This window comes from Eumetopias jubatus, unplaced genomic scaffold (genome assembly GCF_037043125.1).
Source record: "Eumetopias jubatus isolate StellerSeaLion01/CBP00866 unplaced genomic scaffold, mEumJub1_p1.0 scaffold_3, whole genome shotgun sequence".
Taxonomy (NCBI): Eukaryota; Metazoa; Chordata; class Mammalia; order Carnivora; family Otariidae; genus Eumetopias; species Eumetopias jubatus.
Window position 1 is genome coordinate 94,663,190 of NW_028274809.1, and position 23,130 is coordinate 94,686,319.

The following is a 23,130-nucleotide window of genomic DNA, read 5'->3' on the forward strand; positions in this document are numbered from 1 at the left end:
GCCTGCAAGCTGGGACTCTGATACCATGCTACATGATGCTGGGCTTCTCAAGCCAGCGGAAAGCTATAGCATGAAAGATGGAACGTCTGAGAAACTTGGAATTCTACTTCCTCCTACGTAAGCTTTAGTTTGGGAATCATCTATTTTTTTTTTTTTTTTAGCTGACCTGAGTTTGTTTTATAAACCAGAGGCAGGGGACGGATCTCTGTGTATGGCAGAGGGGGTTTAACATTACAGTTTTCCTCCTTCAATCACATTCTACAGCTGTGTTTTTGGAACTGGGTCTGTGTTGTTAATATTTATGCAGTTCCTCTAATGTCTTTTGTGTGTCTGAAGCATCAGGAACAGATCGATGACTTAAAAAGATATTTGCCTTGCTGCCCAACGCAGCTGGCCTCCTCCTAACGGGAATCGCTGTGCTCATGCCAAATGACTTCTGGAACATTCTCTTTGCTCTGAGCCACACTACTATAAGATGGACAAGTTCCTTGCCAGGACCTACTTTCTAATTTGGAGTTGGATGTAAAACATGGTGTATCTTGTGCTATTTGCACCTCACTTTCCTGTGTGTCCTCAATACTCAGCAAAGACCTCACAGGAAGAAAAATGGGTATGGGTTTTGCAGTCCCGAGTGGTGTACTAGTTGCATGAAGGCACTGAACACATGTTTAACTGAATTTCTTGGGTCCCTACATAAATTGGAAAGAATTTACAGATATGTTTCCAAGATCAACAGGACTCAAGGTTTTGCTCCTAAATGGAAGATCAGATGATACTTTTACATTTAACGGAATTCCTGCCATGTACCATCAACCAAGATGAATCGAGAGAGTCCTGACCGTGTCAAATCTTCAGAAGGGAAAGAAGTGGGCAAGAAACTTTCCAGAGGACCTGCTTGGTCTCTGGATGAAATCTTAGCTTCATCACACCACAAAGACTGCAGGGCTGAAGTCCTAACTGATGTCCTGCCAGCTAGTATTACTAACATGGACGATGATTTATTAAAGGGAGGATAGATACTATACCCTTCCAGAAAATTCCTTGGAGACAGTGCCTTTTCATCCAATAAGAATCAAATACCAGGGCGCCTGGGTGGCTCAGTTGGTTAGGCGACTGCCTTCGGCTCAGGTCATGATCCTGGAGTCCCGGGATCGAGTCCCGCATCGGGCTCCCTGCTCGGCAGGGAGTCTGCTTCTCCCTCTGACCCTCCCCCCATCTCATGTGCTTTCTCTCTCATTCTCTCTCTCTCTCAAGTGAATAAATAAAATCTTTAAAAAAAAAAAAAGAATCAAATACCAATCGGTGGTGACCATTTTAATAATGAAATCATCCTTTTTAATTGACCAAAACACTACCACTGAGGACATTTTTCCATCCCAACAGCCCTTCTTAATGGTGAGGATATGTGAGTCTAGGGATGCCCGCGATGTCTCTGTCCTTTTGTACCAGATGCCTGCCATTTGCTAAATGCCAGAGAATGATAGCTCTGCCTTTCTTTCCTTCTTTAATGCTGTAGCTAAAAAGGAAAAAAAAAAAAAAAAAAACAATTGTTTACTTACACGGCTTATTAACCAAAAATAAAGATGGCTATTTCCACATAACTGAGAACAAATGTGACGGCTTGTGATGTATGAAGATTTCAAGGAAAAACAAACCAAAAAAAACCAGGAATAATGTGATACAGAAGGTAGAGCGCTATCCTGGCTCAAACCAAGATTTTTGTTTTGCTTTTTGATGAAACTATATCCAAAAGGAAACGAAAAGCGCACAGACTCCTCAATCAATCCCTTCCTTCTGTCCCTGAGCATGGCACCGCTGAGGGAGAAAAAAATATTGCTACTGGCAAGAAAACTGCAAGAAAATTCTACAGACAATGATGTTTTCCCTACTATGTTTTGGAGAATCTTAAAATCTTGACCTTTTATTTCTTTTGAATATCTACTAAAGGACTTGCAATCTGACATAGGCTTGGAGATTAAAGTTAATAAATAATATGAAATTATAAACTAATCTGAAATGGACCCAGTTCAAGTTGTTAAGGATTCAATTAATTGGGTCAAGTTACAGGAACACATCAAAACATCTCTTTACCCAATAGCAACAGAAAAGAAACACACGAAGAGATTTTAAGTCATGCTACTTGAAAGATTTTCCAAGTGTTCTTTTAGGAAGTTGGTTCAAACTGTAGGTCAACATTTACTATCAGCTAGTCAGGTTGGTACTAACTTCAGGATTTTTACCAAATTTATGTACCACTGACACCATTAGATAAAATATGTTTATTTACATCTATTGGAAAACTTTAGAGGCCATAAATGAAAGCCAGTACCAACTCTAGTAAGGGGAAGATAACCAAAAATAGCGTATTTCTCTTCTTTAAAAATTATTATTAAATTTAAACTGGATACTTTGCCTGAAGGCTGAAACTGACAGCTACTCTCAGCTTGTTAAAAATGCACGTAAGCATTGCACGATGTGTTGGAGGTACAAGAGCATCTAACTAAGCCTTTTTAGAAAGATTGGAGGAAATCTGAAAGATTGATAAACTTCATTATATAATTCATTGTTATTTAATGCCATGCTTGTGTACCATGTAAAATCATCTCAAACACTAAATCATGGTCCCAAACCCACACAGAGGGAACAATGGGTTCTTCTCCAAAATGACAAAGGCGTTCACTTGGGTCATTCTCAGCACAGGTCGTCTTAAAAAGTGCAAGACCCCAGCATTCAGACAAGGCATTCACAGCTTTCTCTTCCAAAAATGACAACTCACGAGGGAAAGGGGAAGAGAAATGAGTCATCATCTCAAACCTGAGCAGTATAAGAAATGACATTTTCCACATTTTATCCAAATTGTTACTTCAGTAACAAATGATATTGGTGTAGGCATACAGAGAGGAATGAGGAGTATTAATGAAGGTAAAGAGGTGGCTGGACACTTATTGTCTATTCCTAAGAGAAATCAATGAAAATAATGAATAGCCTTTGAAAGTAAAAAGTCACTGGGGAGAATGTGAATTTCAATTAGGAATGAGAAACCTATTCCACACAGTGCAGAAGGTAATATTTGATAAGCGTTTTCTGCCTGTACCATGTCCCCCCCGTTTTAAAAAAAGAAAAAAAAAAAAAGCTCTATTAACTTTAGGACAGCATGTAGCACTTACTGGTAGTGAACCCAGGATGGCCCAAGAGTTTTCTTGAATTGAGCAAGTCCCACGATATCAATATAAATGAGCTCAACAATCCTGTCTCCTACAGTTGGGCAGCCAGATCGGTTTCCTACAACCTTCTTCATTATCCTAGAAAAAGGACAGGAGAGAGGAAAAAAACAAGAACTTATTTCAAGATATGACACTTAGCAACATTAATAGGCAAACAAACATCCCAAGGATGTTGTCGGGGAGGATGGCATGGTCTGTCCCAATCTGCTGCCTATCCAAATTCTGCCCACCAATCAGGGCCTATCTAGAGCCCTGATTCAGATTCTGGCAAAAGTAAATGGTGGCACGCATGCACACACACACACAAACACACTTTGAAACCAAGGAAGAGCTGGGTCTGAATCTGTCTCTACTATCTGGCTCCACTAGCAGCCATGAGATCTTAGACGTCACTAACCTTTCTGGTCTTTCCTCCTCATGAGAAACAAACAAACAAACAAACAAACAAAACCCGACCTACCCACAAAACAGGATTTGTGACAGAAAAGATAATAAGAAAGCAACGTGTCAGGGATTCTTCAGGTGTTTAAATGAGGTATTGAAAAGAAAAGTGCCTCATGTATCCCAGATACACAGTGGCTATTGCTTTCCCCCACAGAACCTGTTCTCTTTACTCTAGCCCCCACTGACTTCCTAAAGGTCTTCAATTTCTAGCCACTACAATATAAACTTCTATACTGTCTTGTGCTGTTTCCTAATTTTTTCTGTCAATTTTTTCCTTCTGACTAGACTCTATTACATAACCGGCACTGTGGTTTATAATTTTTTGTTACCCTTCCTTCTATCTACCCATCTCCTCACCCATCCATACAAACCCACCCTTGCACCCAGAGAGAGCTGACATACTTGGTCATACGCCAACTTCAAGTGCGGGAGTAAAAACTGCTCACCGAACCACACTGCCGCTCACACCCAGAAATCGGTCCTCACTGATGCCTTTTATCCCTGCCCACCCCCCATAACCATCCCTCACCAAATTCTGGCCACCCTACTTCGAAGGACGCGTCCTAGAAGCAGGACTCTGCTCTGTGGCGCGGTACTGCCGCTCCTTCAGGTACCTTCCTCCTCCTCCTCTCATCTGGCCCTCTGAAATTACCAGGCTCTGTATAACCAGTTTCTTCCCAAGATTTTGACAGTATTTCTACATAGGGCCAGACAGTAAATACTTTTGCCTTTGCAGGCCACACGTCCCCCGTCTCAAGCACGCAACTCTGCCCTTGGAGAACAAAAGCAGTCCTAGGCAATCCATCCACAACGGGTGTGCTGTGTTCCCGTGGGAGTTTCGTGACAAACACACCAGAAGACTGCACCTGGCCCATGGTGCCACCGTGTGCGGACTCCTGGTCAACCCTGTCTTCAGCGGTTCCCAAACTTGTCTGCCCACTGGAGTTATCTGGAGGCATCGAGATACTCATGCCTGGGTCCTATCCCCAAAGGCTGTGATTTAATTAGTCTGGCATATGGTGTGGGCACTGGGAGGCCCCAAGGATCCCCAGGTGACTCTGATGTGCAGGCATCTTCAGGAACCACTGCTCTGTGTGGCTTCCATAATTATCTTCTTAAATAAAACACATCTGGTTCTGTGACCAATGCTTAAAGCACTCCATAGACTTCTGGACCAACAAATTAAGTCTCTGCCTGGTAGTCCTTTCGTATGCCTTTCTGACCTCCCTGGGGAGAACCTGTCCTTAGAGTTTCGCACAGCTTTCCCTTTATTCACCCACTCACCCATTCCTTGATTCATCCCTTCACTGGTTTCCTCGGTAACTAGTCACAAGCACCCACTGGGTGCTAGGCACTATTCTAGGTGCCACATACCCCATGGTGAGCAGTAGTCACTGTTTCTGTACTCTCTTGGCTTACGTTATAGCATCCATGCCTCAATTAGTACTAATCACATTGCAATTAGTGTAATTATTATGCAATGTATTAGTTGTAATTACCAAAGGACTGGCATTTCCTTGAACACATGCTGGTCATCTCTGTATACCCCATACCAAGAACCAGTGCCCCAAAAGCAGTGAATGACTACTGAATGTATGGATGCCTCAACTTCACAGGCCATGTACACAATGTGTTTTAAAGCAAGCAGGAGGCAGCATGCTGAAGGGACATGGGTAGTGTTTAGGGGTTCAGAAGACCTTGGGTTTATCTAGATCCAAAAGGAGCAATTTAGTACAGTGGTCAAGAACACAGGCTTTGAGGTCAGACAGGCTTAGCTCTAATCCTGGCTCTCAAGTGTTTTCCATGTGTTCTTAACTCAGTTTCCTCGTCGTTAAAATGCAGAAAGCAACAGCACTTACTTCCATGTTTGTGTAAATAGTACGTAAAATGCTCAGTATCCGATGCACAGTAGGTGCTCAACAAATGTTAGCTGCTAATAGTCGTCATCAATACTGTGGTTATCCTAAATGCTGACGCTCCTGTTGTAACTAATGCCCTGATCACAGTTTTAGCATATAGAAATCATTTTAAAAATCACAGTTGATATTACCGCTTTCATCTCAACAGTGCCACTCCTCAGGTGTGTGGACCTTGGCCCCTAACACAAGTGACCTCTCTAGGCATCAATGTCATGGACAATAAAGTAGAAGTGGGGGGGCATATTTTGTTTTAAACACCCTTCCATCTCTAGAATGTTCACTCGAGGTATTTCATACTGCAACATGGTAACTTGGCTGCTGGGAAGAAAGTCTCCATGGGCAATTATCCAAAAGGAGTGAAGGGGTGCAAAGCATTCCTGCCTAACCAGCTGTGTCAACCTATAAGAGATTAAGAGAGGGCTAGAGCCAGAAGAATGTTTCAGGGAACTAGAAAAGCCAGGTAGAGTTAACAGACTCAGACCGGAAAGTTGGCTTTACTGAAAAGAGGATTGGATCAGGGCTTTCAAGAAACTCATTCTATCCAAATTAAATTATAAACAGGAACCTGCCCTGTTTTAAGATTTGGAAGGCTTGAAGTTGAGTAGGGAATGGTATGCATTTCAGCAAGAGACAGGGAATTAGGAAAGTCAATAATGTTTTGTGCTGCACATGTTGGAAGCACCTGTAATAGCAAAGAATAAGCTCCTTAGTTTGAATTTTCTGGCATTCATTTATGAAGCCTCTGGAGCCTGCATCTACAATGAAAACATATTACCCTTTTCACAGTGTATGTACTTAGCTCCTGAAAATAATCTTCTTATCTCCTGTTTAGTGAATTATCACTTGCATTTTCCACCACAAGAAATTACACACTAATAGAGGGCTTTCAGAGTTTACAATTTCTTTTTTGTATTCTGATTTTAAAATTGAAAAGTAATCTCCTTACTCCTTGAGCTCAGCCAGTGAAGCTGAAATCCTAATGTCATGGCCCAGTAAGTACAGAGATGTAATTAAATCACTCCACTGAACTAATTCACCAAGAGGGCCACCACTGAAAGCTGTCTCTGCTATCTTAAATCCAGATTCCTTAGTCAGGAGTCCCAGGTGAACGAGGACCTGAAAAAAACAAAAACAAAAACAAAGGAGAGGCATATATTGATTCCCACTGAACCAAGTACAAACTCCATAGTAACACACCAAAAGCAATCAACCAATTCTAAAGTGATGTTTATGTTCTAATGAAACCTCAACATGGCGTAAGATTTTTCTAAAAGGTGCAAAGAAATGGAAGGAAATAAAGTCACTACTGCCCCTTTTATGGCTATGAACATGATATATGGATAATCTGTTTTTAAAAAGCAGGATAACATTTGGGAAATCAGAATTAAAGGAGAATAAGCCAGGGCAATAAAATTATCATTTAACAATATTGTTTTTTCCCCACAGCTGGAATATTTTTAAGGTTTTAACGTAAAAAATTCCAAACATAGCCAAAATCAGACACGATAATGCAGTCAATTCCAATGTACTCATCATATAAATTTCACAATTATTAACTCAGGATCTTAATGTACACCCCTCATTTTCTCCCAACCCCTCTAGCTTTTGTTGAAGCAAATCTTAGAGATCATATCCTTTCAACTGCAAATCCTTCAGTTTGAATCTCTCAAAGAAACAAACCTTCAGTTAAAAAGCATAACCACAACATCACTATCACCCCTAAAATAGCTATTAATTCCTTAATATCATTCAATATCCAGTTAGTGTTTACACTTCCTCAACTGTTCCTTTTTTCAAGCACAGTTGTTCAAGTCAGAAGTCAAATAAAGTGCATAAACTATAATTGTCTCATTTATTTCTCAGGCTTCTTTAACTCCATCCTTTGGGGGTGGGGAGAGTTTTAATTTATCTGTCAAACAGACTAGGTTGTATTTCCAGTAGAGTCTCTCACACTTTGGCTTTTGCTGATTATACAACAGATTCTTCCACCCCTTGTATTTATAGTAAATTAGTAATTAGATCTGCAGGCATGATTCAATTCATATTTGATGTTTTTGGCAACACTACTTCATCGGTGGTACTGTGTGCTTCCACTAGTGGGAACGTCTGGGCTCTCTGGTGATGTTAGCAGCTACTGATGATCACTAACTAGATGCACTCATCCATTAGGGGTTGCAAAATGGTGATACTTTATTATTCCTTCTGCCTTTATTAGCTGGAATGCTTCGATAAAGAGAACTACCACCCCCCCATCAACTATTTCGCTCTGCTGAAGTACGGTTTACATAGAAAAAGCCCGGGAAATATTTGACTCTTGCCCTTTATTAGTTTTTAAAATAACAGATTTGTTAGCATAATCTAATGACCATCAACGAGGCTTTTTAAAGGTATCATTATAAAATCATGGATAGAAGTATATTAGATGCGTTTCAATAAGCTGTAGTTATTATCCTTACGGATTATTAAATTGTCCCATCTTGCCAATGGGAGGCCATTCAAGTTGGCTTCTAAGTTCTTCTGACACAATTCTAGTAGTCTTTGAGAGTTTCTTTGCTCTCTAGTATGACAGATGTTCCCGGGTCATCATGTACAACTTCTGTCTCAGACCTTAACCAACGATTTTTCCAAGAACCTCTTATACCATTTAGTGGAAATGGCATCTAAAGATCAAGTTCTGGTGCGTAAGGGGACTCTAGTTAATCACTGTCTGTAGCTCTTTTCAGTGGACGAAGCTGGAAATTTACCTCTCCTCCAGGATAAAACCAATCATAAATTCACACTGGTACTTCCCATTCAAACTCAGGATTACAGTAGCTTTGCATAACATTATCCATCTTACATATGTTATTTCCTCTCTCCCACATGGAAAATCCCACTTCTCCAGGATACTAACGTAAGTGCTTAGCTTTATTCCAATATGCAGAAAGGATTCAGAATGAGAGTATCGACACCACCACCTACTACGTGTAAACTTAGTAAAACTCAGTAAAACTTCTCTTAAGGTATTTTGCAGTTTTTTTGTCCTTTGTGATACACCATCAGAAATGCTGAACTGGCTGTGTTCTAGTCACTAAGAACAGTCCTTCTTTGTGTGTTTGCTGTAAAAGTGGGTACAAAGTCAGCTCAGGTCTTATCTTCTTTGTAATTTTTAGATACTTTTTTTCATAATTCAATTTTGTTTTATACTATGTCAAGTGATTCTAGTATCAAATCTACAGAGAAAGATATATTTAGTTAAGTCTAGTTTCTACTCCTGTTGCCTCCCTCTTTCCGCAAATTTGATTCTTTTTATTGTGGTACGATAGATGTTAACATAAAATTTAATATTTTAGCCATTTTTAAGTGTACAGTGGCATTAAGTGCATGCACAATGTTATGCAAACAGCTCCACTATCCATCTCCTTTAATTTCATGGTTTATCCATTTAAAAAAATATCAAGCATATATGTATATTATATACACATCGTGTGTGTGTACATGCACATATCTTTATGTATACACATAGGTATATAGGTATATAAAATTATCTCGTCCTTTTAAAAATAATGTTCACTGTTCTCCTACTATTTATTGACCTATATATAGGTCAATATGTCCTAGAGATTATTGCATAGGATTATGTAAAGATACTCTAGTTCTTACAGCACACCTGGATTTTTGACCTGATTCTCTTCTACAGAGGACTATCTGGGGCCTGAACGTTTGGACCTACTGTCTCATAAATTCAAGGGATTTAGCAGAATGGAACCACTAAACTGTCACCTGGGGTTCTGCAAGTTCATCATCCCTATTTCCTTTTCTTGAGGATATCAGATTAGTCAAATTAGGAGCACCAAAGTCATTTTTAATTAATTTTTAGATGCAGGGAGTAGAGATCGCTTCATTTGCTCTGTTGTTTGTCATCCGGACAGTTAATCTAAAGCCAAAGCCATTTAACCTATAACTACAGGCTATAAAATCTTTTATGTTCAGGGTTATGCCCGGAGGTTTTCTAAGCAAATCCTCAGGAACTTCAGACAAATTGGCCCCGGTTTAATTGATCGTATCTCTCCCTCAAGAACAGAAGCAGAAGCACCAACTCAACATAGCAGCAATGGAACGCACCAGTTGCCCAAAGCCCAGAACTGACAAATACCACAACCAGGAGATTGCCAAGATGATGTAACAACAAATTCTCCAAGGTTGTATCTGGGTAAAGCCAAGAGGGTTAAGTTTCCTGATGCCACGGGGACAGTCAGGATAGTTCAAAGGAAAATCTCACAGGCAGATACTGGGCTTGGCTTCACCCAAGAAACATGTGTGCTGGTCCCTGCTAAGCAGGATTACTGTAATTGGGGAAAGGAAAGCCCAAAAAAGGCTGTACTAGAGACTGAGCAGATTCACCCTGAGGGAATATCATTTGAGACATGACATTTCTCTTAGTCTTGTTTCCAAGCAAAATCGAATTTTAAAAGAAAACTGGCATCTAACTGAACTGAATTCATCAGAGACTCACTTTCTTCCGCTTTCTCTTTTCAAGATTCTGCTTTTCTGCCAGGGACTTGATTGCCTGGATCCACGCATCAGCCATTCGCCGGATCCGGAGTCTCATCCACCGGAATTCTTCATGCTTTTTCATCATGCTGTAGAGAATATTAAAATCTGTACGAATCTCCGCCTAGAAACAGAAATTTAATAAAAATGAACAGAAGATAAAAAGTCAGAAGCCATAATGGCTGTCATGATGTGACATTTGAAAACTTGAAAGAGCTAGTCAATTAAATGCAGGGCTTCAAAAGTGAGGCTTGTCTGCTGTACAGCTTTACTTCAAGGCCCCAGGATTACAAATTAAAGGCCCCTGACTGCTGATCTGTTGTATGGGACATCATTAAAAAATGAGAAATTGAGAAAGGCCCAGCACAGTCATTGCAAAGCCCCGAGTTACATTTAAATGCATTTTTTTTTTTTTTTTTTTACAATGAGTATGCTCAATGTACCTTGAAATTTTCTGCACCTGGAATTTATTGCCACTTGGATCTACTGCAAGGCAGCAGACTCCTGGAAAAAGTAAAGTCAATTCTTAACAGGCTGCTTGGCAATGTGTAGGTTGCCAGAAAGCTTTCGTCTGCCCATAAAGTTAAGCAGGGAAATAAATGCTCATCTTCTAGTTTTGTCCCAATCTCAAACAAACAAAAGTTCATTATTTTGTAAGGAATTTAAAAGCCAGGAATACCATTTTCCTACCATAGCTGAATAAAATTTAAGACTCAGGCCAGAGTAATTTAAAAGCCAGGAAGAACATTTTTCTAATGTAGCTGGGTACAACCAGTGATTGGAATAACAGAAAAATAGTTGCACTCCTATTTATTTCTCGTAACATCTAGAACATGCTAACTTCATCCCTCAGCAGTCACGCACTTTGTTCTCAACACTCATCTGATCCCTTCTTGACCCAACCTTCTCCCAAGATTCCCATGGCCTACAGCATGGGTCAGCACATTGTGGCTGGGGGGCCAGATCACGCTACCAGTTTTGGTATAGAAAGTTCCGTGGGAACATGGCCACACCTGCTCATTTACATCCTGTCTATGGCTGCCCTTTGCACTCAAGATCAGAACTGAGCAGTTCCAACAGAGACCTTACAGCCTGGAAAGATGAAAATATTCACTATCTGGCCTTTTATAGAAAAAGTCTGCTGACCCTTGGTCTGAAGAACAAAGACATAAGCTTTTAGTGTGGCACAGAAAACCTTTCACAGTCCCTACTGATCTTTCCCATCTCATCTTCCACCAAAGCTCATCCAACACCCTATGGCCTTGTCCACTGAACTGTGCTCTACTCCCTGAAAACGCCAAACTCTGGTACAAGCACCTTTCCCGCCCCGCACATCAGACACACCTTCCTCTCCTTCATCTACTGTGAACTCACTCATCATTTGAAATTCAGCTCCAATGTCATCATCTCTTTGCAACCTCTCCTAACCCCTGCAGGCTGAGATGACTGCTTTCTCACTCACTTCCATCGGCCTGTAGTTCAGCTTTTACTTGGGTGTGGTCATGATTTTCACCTGTCACCCTTATGAGATCACTGAGTGCCCCGCATCTGGCACCAGGTCTCATTCCTCTCAGGAGCCTATCACTCAGGAACCCCCAGAGAATTGCTTGAGAAACAGACACTACCGGTTAACTGATTCGATCACCCACATTTCCACAGGCCTGCAGAAAGAGGTTCTTCAGTTTACCATGATTTCAGGTTACAGCAGGCATGTCTAGCTGACTCCGCAGGTATCCCTCGGCATGAGAACCAAATCACAAGCCTAGTTTCCAAAAATCACTCACCCATGAATTATGATCGGCTTCTTCATAGGGATTTTTTGCTCTCCAAGGTAAATGAGGACACCAATTTTCAACCTGAAAAATACATGAGAGACACTAAGTCTGCTGGTTCATTTGTATACCACGTAATGTTCATACTAAGCGCCAAGCACACCGTTCCTGGCACACAATGAGCACTACATTTAAGGGGGTTGTTACTACTATCAGACTTTCATGCTTTCAGCGAGCAGCACAGACGCAGGGGACCTCTCACATGGAACAACAATAGCAAAGGAATCAAGGAGCCCACAATTACACTTCCTATCTGTCCTTCAAAGTACTTCACAGTGACTGACTCCTTCATCCGGTAAGCCTCATGCATCTACACCAGACGGAGAGGGGTCGGGGTGGGGGGGTGTCTCACAGCAGCAAGGTAAAAGACGGAGATTGCAGGGGAATGAGAAGGGAAGGACAGGCATGATCCGTTATCTGTTGAGGCATGTCTGGAAAGGAAACCGCGTGACATTTGAGCCACAGAGCTCCATCATTTATCTCAGAATTAGGAAATCAGCTGATCGTTTAAGGCTAATTGATCAAGGCTTTCCCTCATTTTCTGGCTGTTCACTTCACACTATCTCATCTCAAGGAAGAAGATGGTAAAAACTATTGGAGAAAAAGATAAAAGGAAGAAGAAAAAAAAAAAAACCCTCACAGCAATCCTGCAAGAGCCACTCTAGAAGATGGATTGTTTTGTCAATGCAAAGAAGTTTAGAGAGTTGAAGGGAAGAGGAAAAACGCCCAATTTTACAGGAATTACTTCAAAGAGGTTACCAAAGAAAATTAGGCAAAAAAAAAAAATCGTAATTTTTAGTAAAAGAAAGACAAAAACTGCAGTGACGAATATTGCTGGCCTCTTTTTTAAAACTGGCCATATGATGCCAGGGTGGCATATCTCCTGTGTACACGTACGTGATGAGATTATTAAAGATGGCTAATAAACAGTCATCGAAAATATCTTTTTCTGCCATCTTTCACTGGCTAGGTGGACCTACAGAAATACACGGAGCAAGTTGGGGGGGGCATCCTTGGAGGGCCGCAGTCTTCTCTGCCAGGAACACAGATTCCAACGAGATGGTGTGCCCTCCAGCTCTGGGTGCATTTTCAAACACACACAGCAGTTTCCCTCATCTAGAAATTGCTCTTAATGCCAGGTGATTTTGACTCTGACCAAAATAACTGCGTGATTTGCATAAAGCCATCTGCTACTGCAAATGATGGGAAAGAAATAAGCGGAGGGCAGCAAAGCTTGGGGGAGGGTGGAATCCATGGATAGGAAAAGAGCAATATTCTCTCTCTCTCTTTTTTTCTTGTGGAGCAAAATTAGACTTTACCGTATTTGTGAATGACTTCAGAGACTCAAAAGGACTCCCCAGGAGGAAAGCTGAAATGGTTTCTACTCATAAAAAAAAGAAAATACTGACTTGCCTTGGATGCCCGTGTCTAATTATGGAGACCTTGCAGCAATATCACCGTAAGAAGCAATATGTGGGGCTCCACACATGTGAGAAATGAGGGAAAACCAGCAGAAAAGCAGCCTATAAGCAGATGAAGCCTCAGCTGGTCCCAGCAGCAGGGCAAACATCTGTACCTTGGAATCTTAGGCCAGCGTGAATTATTTACTTCAAATTAAATTCTTGCAAATGGACTAAATAAAACATTGCTATGAGGCATATTTATAACATGAAGGCTTCCCATGGACTGCAGCTTAGCATTTTCCACTGTGAGACCTTCAGCCCCACACAAAACGGATGAGGAGGAGCGAGCAGGGTACAGATCTGAAGTCAGCCTCACACTAAATTAAGTAACGACATATTCACAGCCACACGTCAGGATAAAGAATTTCCCCACAAACAGCCTAATAGGGAAAGATGAAACAAGACTGTGCATAAAGTCAACCAAATGGAGAGACATGAGCGAGACGAGATATTGACAAAGAAAAGTACATTCCCTCCTTGCTCTTCCACCCTCAAAAGAACCTCTCAAAATTCACTCAGATGAAAATACTGTCCGAGGGGCTCTTCTAAAATAGGACTTCCCTACAGAACACTCAGGACTTTAATTCCTCTTTGAAAGTGATCGTTTATCTCAGTTGTTACTCTAAATCACTGGATAATACTTTGCAAGGTTTCAAGGGCATCGCTAAAGTACAGAAGACGGAGTCAGCGCATTTTAGCTTTTTAGCAAGAAATCTTCCTGCTAGGGTGGCTCAGTCGTTGGGCGTCTGCTTTGGCTTGGGTCATGATCCCAGGGTCCTGGGGTCAAGCCCCACATCGGGCTCCCTGCTCAGTGGGGAGCCTGCTTCTCCCTCTCCCACTCCCTCTTGCTTGTGTTCCCTCTCTCGCTGTCTCTCTCTGTGTCAAATGAATAAATAAATTAAAAAAAAAAAAGGAAATCTTTCTGCTATATATTCACTTGTAATGGAGGAAAAACCAATTATGAACATCTCTGACACCAAATGAAGATGGTGGGTTTTTAAGGTTGCTGTTTTTGTACACAGTCAGGATGACTGGCTAACAAAATAATTAAATTATACATAAACCAATTTCTCCATGGGAAGTGGGGTGGGGGGGGCCCAACCACTTTTTTTCTGAAACCTCAGAGGATTACCAAGATTGGAAGAAAGCCAGTACTGGCAGTAACTCCAAGTACTGAAACAGCCCTCAAATGAGCAACATTTTCCTAAATAAGATCGTCATTAATAACACTCAGGGAAAGTCTTGCTCAAGGCTAATAACTCAACCTCCTAATCCCTAATTTTGTTTTCTGCCTGATTTACCCAGGGCCATTGAATGAGTCCAACCCCCCAGCACAGCATCCTCCCAAGAAAGCTGGACCCTAGAATGAGCCCACTGCTTTCCTGCTCTGGAAGCTCTTCTAGTTCAAATTATTCTTGCCAACTCTTCTCTGCTTCTTAGAACCCTCATGGCCTCTATCAGCCTGGTGCCTTCCTATGCTCACGCCTTTGGCCACACTTTTCCCACTGTGACCCCTGGTGCTCTCCCTGGGACAGGATTTTGTATTTGCTCCAGGTGCAGGCACATGGATGTAGCTGGACCCTCCCACTGTCCACTCCCACCCCTGCCCGGCTCCTGGGAGCTGGGGAGCCCTGCCTCAAGACCTTTGCCAGGAAAGGAACTGGATAGCCTTCAAATAGTCCACAAATCACCATAGTACCTCTTAAGCACTGAAAACCACCTGAGTTCATGGCAACACGCACATAACAATCAACAGAGGAGCCAAACCATGACTCAAATAACCTTCGATTTGAAGGCAAAACTCCTTTCCCAGAACCCATCTTTTTAGCGCACGATCCTCAGGCCACAAACTGAAGAGGCAGGAAAAACAGAAAAAGACCAGCCAGGCTAGAACTTTGGAACATTAACACATATTCCACAGAGAGAGTCCTATAAATCACCTTTCTGGAATAAGGAGATATAAAATTAACCAATTTGATTTTTGACAAGCCTCCTCCCAGTGATTTAAACTTCTTTGATCTGAGAAGGTTTAGCAGCTTATTCATGAGCAATGTGAGTCAAAACAAAGTCCCTAAACAATTCATGTGGGTCACACTTACTTGCAAGGTCTGTAGAATGGACAATTTGTTATATTTAAGAAAAAAGAAACCACTAGTAAACACATATATAGCTCAAGTTAGAATTTAAAGAGGACAAAGAAGCAATAAAATTACAGCAAAAACTAGTAGGAGATTTAACATATATATGCACGAATTTATGTACAACTGGTATAACTTTATAGTAACATTCGACTCTTTGGAAAGAATAATGAACAGGCACCGTTATGGCCTCTTCTCTCGTGATTAACGTGAAGTGTTTGGCTCTAATGGGTCACTGACCTAGAGAATTTCATGCCGTATTTTTCAGATAGTAAGTGCAATCAAAACTAAATGAGAAAAATGTGTAAGAAAGGTGAGCTTATCTCTGGATGAGGGTGTTACGGGTGTTTTTCATTTTCTTCTTTATGCTAATCTGCACATTATGAGTTTTTACAATGAATGTTTATTAAGAGAATAATTTCTAAAGGAGTTACCTTATATAAGCATATAGTCACTTACTGAAGGTTTACAGTAAGTCAGGATCTCTGGGAAAAAAATAAGCTTGCATGCATTACATCATTTAATCCCTGAAGAGCCATGTGACATGGGTACCATCACCAGGTTACATGTGGGGAAGTCAAGGCTCCAAGGAGATGGGAACTTTCCAAGGCAAGCTCACCAGTGAGCTCCAGGACTGGGTGACAAAAGGGGTCTATCGCTCCCCTGACCAGAACACGTTAGAGCCTCGCTTAAAGACCAAGCTTAGTAGAGGACAGACGACTGTTGAGTGGGGAAAGAGCACTGAATTTGGAATCGGCCAAAAGGGACTCTGTGCCCAGCTCTACCAATGACTAGACATATAAACTTAAAGCATTTAGTTTTCAAGTTTTCTCACTTACCAAATGAAGGCGATGGCTCAGCTGACTTTATTTTTTTTTTTAAGATTTTATTTATTTATTTGAGAGAGAGAGTGAGAGAGAGTACCAGCAGGGGGAGCAGCAGAGGGAGAGGGAGAGGGAGAAGCAGACTCCCCAGGGAGCAGGGAGCCAGATGCGGGGCTCATTCCCAGGACCCTGAGATCATGACCTGAGCCAAAGGCAGATGCTTAACCAACTCAGCCACCCAGGTACCCTTCAGCTGACCTCTTAATAACCCTATTACATTATAAGATTCTACATCATCCTATCCCGGCTAGTTGGTTATATATCAAAAGGATGTAGCTGACTATGTATCTATTGATTTAATACACTGACTAGTCATATGAATATAGATACACACATACCTACATACATGTATTCATCATACTGATGACATATCAAATGAAGTTACTCATGAAGGTATACACTTAAAAAAGAAAAGAGCTTTCTCTACTCCACTCCATACCCCACCCACTTCCCTTTCTAAGGCTCAAAAAGCCAACGCAAATGGTAAAAGATGTCTACACGTCACTACGTGGTTCAGTTCTCTAGACTGGTCCTCTGCACCAAACACCTGAGCTGATTAATATTTGGGCCAAATTGTTTGTGAGGAAATGGTTGTGTACGGTGTGTATGGTGGGCAGGGCGAGGGAGACTAAATATAAAAATAAAAGCTACAATGGTGAGCGCTGTGAATTGTGCAAGACTGTTGAATCACAGATCTGTACCTCTGAAACAAATAATGCGATATATGTTAAGAAAAGAAAAAGAAGAAGATAGCAGGAGGGGAAGAATGAAGGGGGGGAAACCGGAGGGGGAGACGAACCATGAGAGACGATGGACTCTGAAAAACAAACTGAGGGTTCTAGAGGGGAGGGGGGTGGGGGGAGGGGTTAGCCTGGTGATGGGTATTAAAGAGGGCACATTCTGCGTGGAGCACTGGGTGTTATGCACAAACAATCAATCATGGAACACTACATCAAAAACTAATGATGTAATGTATGGTGATTAACGCAATAAAAAATTAAAAAATAAATAAATAAAAGCTACACTGTCCTAGGAGCCAGGCACTAGGATAAGCACTTGACACACATAACCTCACTTGGTCTTCAAATAATCCCCTGGGAAAGGCCACTTATCATGCCGGATGAGGACACGGCACAGGGAGGACCCACAGTTGAGGACTGACGTGCCATCTGTGCCGTCCCCGAGTCCCTGCGCTTAATCACCACATGATGCGCACGGAACCCAGACCTTTACGTCCCTCGGTCCTGCCAGCACAGTCCACTCTCTTCAGTGTTAGAGTACCGCCTAAAGCTTCTACAGAAAATCCTTCAGAACAATTTTGCTCGGCTCCTACCGTGTGGCCGTGCTGTAAGGACAATGAAAGCAGTAAGAACTCCCAGTGGGCAACTCCTGCCCCCGTCTGTTCTGTGCAGCAGGACTGTTTTCAAGCCAAAAGTGGATCACATCCTACACTAATGCAAACCCTTCAGAGGCTTTCTCCTTGCGCTCAAAATAAAGCCTGGAATTTATACCAAGATCCTACAGAATGGGACCTGAACCCTGGCTGCCTCACTCACCCTGCCCTTCATACGAGACCTTCCTTCCAAGTCCAAAAGGAACATTCTTACCTCACAAGGGCGGCCCAGTGGGTGTGTGTGGTGCAGGGCAGGAGGGTATGAAAACAAGGACACCAAGTTAAATTAGAATTTCAGATAATGATTTGGTTTTAGTATTAATATGTTCCATGTAGTATTTGTCACCTTATAGTTTAAAAAATTATTGTTTATCAGAAATTCAAATATCAATGGGTACCCTGTATTTTACCTGGGAACCCTATATCTCAGGGCTTCTGCATTTGATATTCTTTCTCCCTGAAACATTCTTCCTTCCAGAGAGTTCCATGTGTGACTCTGTTACTTCTACACTATGCCCTAACTTTTCCTGAGAGAAGCCTTCCCTGACCTACTTACCTGGCCGCTCTTATCCTCAACTCTTTTTTTTTTTTTCTCTCTCCTTGGAACACTCAGCACTTGTGGAAATGATTTTGTGCCCCATGCAAATGACATTCCTTCAGAACAGAAACATCGATTTGCCTGCTCAGGGCTCTTCTGAGAACAGTGCCGGGCACACAGTAGGGTCTCGATCATTATTGGAGTGGTGAATGAACAGTTCAAGGACGTGACTTGAGCACTAACGATATTCATGATGATCCTCTTTTCCAGGTAGGTGGCACTTACCCGCTGTTGTCATTTCATGAGAACCTTCCGGAAACACACTGAGGCAGGTGAGGCAGGCTCACCCTTCATCTCACTGAAGAGGAACAGGGTGGAAAGCTCTAGGCCACACACACATAGCTGTATCCAGACAGGCCATGGAGCCTCCTGTGTATTCTCTAATACTGTACAACTGCTCCCTACCAAGGCAGGCAGGAATACTATGACCAGAGAGTTCTGGACCAAACATGTGCGAGAGAGTGCCAAGGGCTGGGGCAATCCAACACTGTTCTCTGGGGGCTAAGGAAGGGGTAGAACTTCAACAAAAGCTACAGTAAGTATTCCACATGCCCAAAACCAGTCGGGTGCTGATGGCAGGATGTCACAGAGTCTCAAAAATCCATCCCAAATCACCATAGGGGAAGCAGTATCAATCTTTCTCCTCACAAGAGAGGCAGTAAATGAATTCCTCTGTAGCCAACCACACGGGGATGCACAGGGACGCTTCCTATAACCAACCCTCCCTGGGCGCACATCCTGCTGCACACGGCATAGTGGCAACACTGGCCCCAGTGGGCCGCATCTACACTTCGGTAGCCAAAGGCACCCGATTTATAGAGGTAGTCACATTCTAGACACAGGGAACAGAGTACTTCTTCTGTGTTATTATGCAATTTTGCCTGAAGCATAGGAGCAGGCAAATAATGCTCAAGTGACAATGAGAATAAAAGATGGGCAAGAAAGCTGTGCCTTCTAATATAATTGGCTCATTCCATTCTCTTAGTCCCTGCGATGCCTTATAGTCCTAATATGAAAGAGCATTATATTAAATTGTGAAAAAGTGCTTGAAATACCCCTGCTTCATCATGGCTCAAACAATGTTTTAGCAGATTTTAAAGTTACAAATTTCACAATATTTTCTCAAGTTTAGAAAGGTGATAGCTGGGAGAAGTTACTCCAAACAAACAAACAAAAATCTATCGCCTATTTTTTGAAAATGCTCTAAATAGGATATTTCATTCAATAAATATGTATGCCAGGCACCATTATCCCTGTGAACAAAACAGACAAAAATCTCCCTGGAGATTAGTTTCCTTGCACTTGTTTTTATTGTTGGATGCTGATGGTCACCCCAGGACCTTTGCACTTATTGCTGCCACTGCCAACTAAACACCTCTGCCAGACATCTGCACTTCTTACTCACTTTCTTCAAACTGGTGCTCTAATATCATCCTCTCATCTTCTCAGTAGGGCATTTCCCGACCACTCTATCTAAAACTGATACCATCATTCGTCATAAGCACTTCTTAATACCCTCTCCTGTTTTACTTTTCTCCACGGTACTTATCACAATCTAAAAGATATACATTTTACTTTTGGTTTTGTCTGTCTCCCCCTACAAAACAAAACCTTAAGGAGGAAAGCTCATCTTTCTGTTCATTGTTACATCCCCCAGCACTCAGCAAAACCCAAGAACAATGGAGGCTTCTGGCACCCAGACTGTGGTCTCCCACTGAGAGGAACTGGTGGTCCTGAGATAAATGGCCAATTCCTGGTCTAGGGTAGAAATTGTGTCAGAGGAACCAGGAAGATTTTGTCATACCAGATAGGTAAAAACCATTCAAAACTATCAGGGTCATGTCAAAAGGATCCAGAAAACAATTATTAATTGGCTCCCACCAGTCAGAAAAAGGGCAGTTGGAGAGCGGGTAAGAAAACAATTGGAGTAGATAGAACATAACAAATATGTTTCAATCGATGACTTCGTAATGATAAAAACCAAGAAGCGTATAAACAAACAAACAAACAAAGTACTGGTCACCAGTTGAAGACGCTAGGAAGCCAACAGAGAAACAAGGGTTCCTATGTGAGCTGTTTCTCATGGTAACTAAATGCAGATGGAGAGTCACTTCTCTTCATACAAGTATTCCCAAGGGGCGCCTGGCTGGCTCAGTCTGTGGAGCGTGACTCCTGATCTCAGGGTCGTGAGTTTGAGCTCCACAGTGAGTGTAGAGATTACTTAAAAATAAAATCTTTAAAAAAAAGTATTCATGATATATTAAGAAGAAATCCCTAATGAATTACTGAACCCAGGCCTGGATCATTGACAGCTGCTAACGTCATAAAAACAGAGACAATGGGCATTGTGTGCCTCCTGACAGAAGCGACAATACCATTCATGAAGAAGTTTTGCAAGAAAATATTAAGCCTGACGCTGATCAAGTCACAGATCTAACTATCAATTTACAGGAAATAAACAATAACACAAAGATATAATCATCAGAATTCAGAGTATAACAACCTATCTAAGGCAAATGAAGACGTCTCTTCAAAAAAACAAAAACAAAACATAAAGGGAAGAACAAGGTGGATGGGAACCTAACATTAAGAAGAGACTTAAGAGACACCAACAATTCCAGCATATGGTCCTTACTTGAAACCCAGTTCAAATAAATAAACTTTAATTTATAAGACTGCTTAGAAAATGCAAACACTAACCCGGTATTTTATGATATTAAGGAATTATGTTAATTTTAGATATGAGATCGTATTATCAGTTACACTGGGAGTAGTAACAGGATTTCTTAAAGATACATACTGAAACATTCACGGATCCTAAGACCTTTGGAATTTGCTTCAAAACAATGGGATGGGGGAGTAAATGAAAAGATATTGGCCATGAATTGACAATTGCTGAATCTCAGTCATGGGTCCACAGGAGTTTGTTATACTCTTCTTTTTCGTATGTCTGAAATTTTCCACATTAAAAAAGTTCAAAACATAAAAATGTTGCAGTTATTTTACTGGCGTACAATAGTAATTACAAGACACAGTACTTAAAAGTTTGCAAAACACAAGTTGGAGACGACTGCACAGAAGCCCTGTCTGCCACCTGCGTTTCAAGGAGCCAAGAGGTGCTGGTGCGGGGTTTGGCCTGTCCTGTCATGTGCCCTGCTCACGTTTGTAAGGTGGCAGCCAGAGCAAGAAGTGTAAGTACCAGTGATGCAGTACATGAAACTTACAAACGGGAGGGGCCACCAAGAAGATAAACTTGGAGAGGGGAGGGTCTGAATGGACAGAACCAACAGATCAGTTGGTGGGACTGACAGACTCAAGACAGTTCAAAAAAAAAAAATCCATTTTCTAAGGATGCATTAGAACTCAGGTAATCAGAGCAATGAAAACACATGGATGAAAAAGGTACAAGGAAAGGCTGACCTCAAAAAGCAAAAAGAACCGGATCATCAATCTCTGCTATCTCCTTTACTACCCAGAAATGATTATCTCACAGACAGGAAATTCCCCATCTCAAATGGCTAGACCTTTCAAAGGTATGTGTTGGGATTCTCAGGCAACAGGCAAGGGATATTTTTAAAGTACTCCCTGACCCTTCCCAAAATGTTATGTTTTTTTTCATTCAGGTTTTCTCTTGCAACTGAACAGTCAATTCTTCATTGCTGCCCACTCTGACAAATTAGTCTATGCAACACCATTTCCAAGTTATCTCTAGCAGCCAACACAGCCCATAAATCCAAATCATTGTACTGGTTATTAGGATTTCATTTCATGCTCGCATTCACAAACATTTAAGCTTTCAACCTTTGCTGTTGGGCATTAATCTTGGCATTAATCAAGGGATTAAGTACGCTGAATTTAAACTCAAGGTTAATAGCATGCTCAGCCAATATTAGTTTTACATATTGCCAAGGGAAAACAGAAAGAGGCAAAGACCTTTATGCCTGTTGTTCCTGAAATATAAGACACAGATTGATGAGGAAGGCATGAAATTGCTTCCTTTGTTCCTTCATGAGGGAGTCTCACACATACGCACATAAGCACGCACACTGGTTCGCCCAGCCCAAATTGGCGTCTGAAGCAACAGCTTGTATATATCCTAAGCTCCGGCCATCGATTGCTGGGCAATTTGCTTATTTTCGAGCAACTATATGTGTAACAGCAACAGAAGTGTTTAAAAAGAACAGCACAAACGAATTAAGAAGTCTAGAATAATTGTGTAAAGAGATAAAAATGTGTGGGTGTTAGCTGTATCAGCTCCATCTACCAGTGTAATAGCAACAGGGGTAAAGAAATTCATTCTAAGTTTCATAAAATCTGTTAGCGGTAAAAGGCTCTGCAGAGGGCTAAGTTAATATACCTGAAACAATGACAGAGTAATTACTTTATAGAGCCTTGTCTCTATAACAGGAGTAGTTACATGGCTCGCAAAAACATAAACTGCCCGATGATCTGGAAATGCTAGGCTGCCTAATGAATCATTCATTCACTCCCACCACCTGGAAAGGCTGAGCACCTGGCTTTCGTGAGGTACGTCCTCAGGAGAATCAGTGTTGTTTCTCTTTTTGAAGGGCAGGGTATCAAAATGTTGAGTATTCGAAAACTGGCCATGAAGATTCATTAATGCAAACTAGCTAAATTAGAGCTGTATTTCAAACACAATAGGTTTGGAGCACAGAACTGAATGCAGAGTTAAAGCCAATAA

At 41.5% G+C, this 23,130-nt stretch overlaps 1 protein-coding gene across 4 annotated transcripts in view; it reads right to left on the reverse strand.

The window, feature by feature from the left end:
* MGAT5 (alpha-1,6-mannosylglycoprotein 6-beta-N-acetylglucosaminyltransferase) overlaps positions 1–23,130 on the reverse strand; it is a 325,833-nt gene that overhangs the window by 111,763 nt on the left and 190,940 nt on the right. For all 4 annotated transcript variants that reach the window (XM_028101249.2, XM_028101248.2, XM_088021737.1 and 1 more), the window contains 4 exons: positions 11,905–11,976; positions 10,083–10,244; positions 6,534–6,703; positions 3,168–3,302 (listed from right to left, as the gene is read on the reverse strand). In XM_028101249.2, the coding sequence (XP_027957050.1) occupies positions 3,168–3,302; positions 6,534–6,703; positions 10,083–10,244; positions 11,905–11,976 (539 nt within the window). The remainder of the gene's footprint in view (positions 1–3,167; positions 3,303–6,533; positions 6,704–10,082; positions 10,245–11,904; positions 11,977–23,130) is intronic.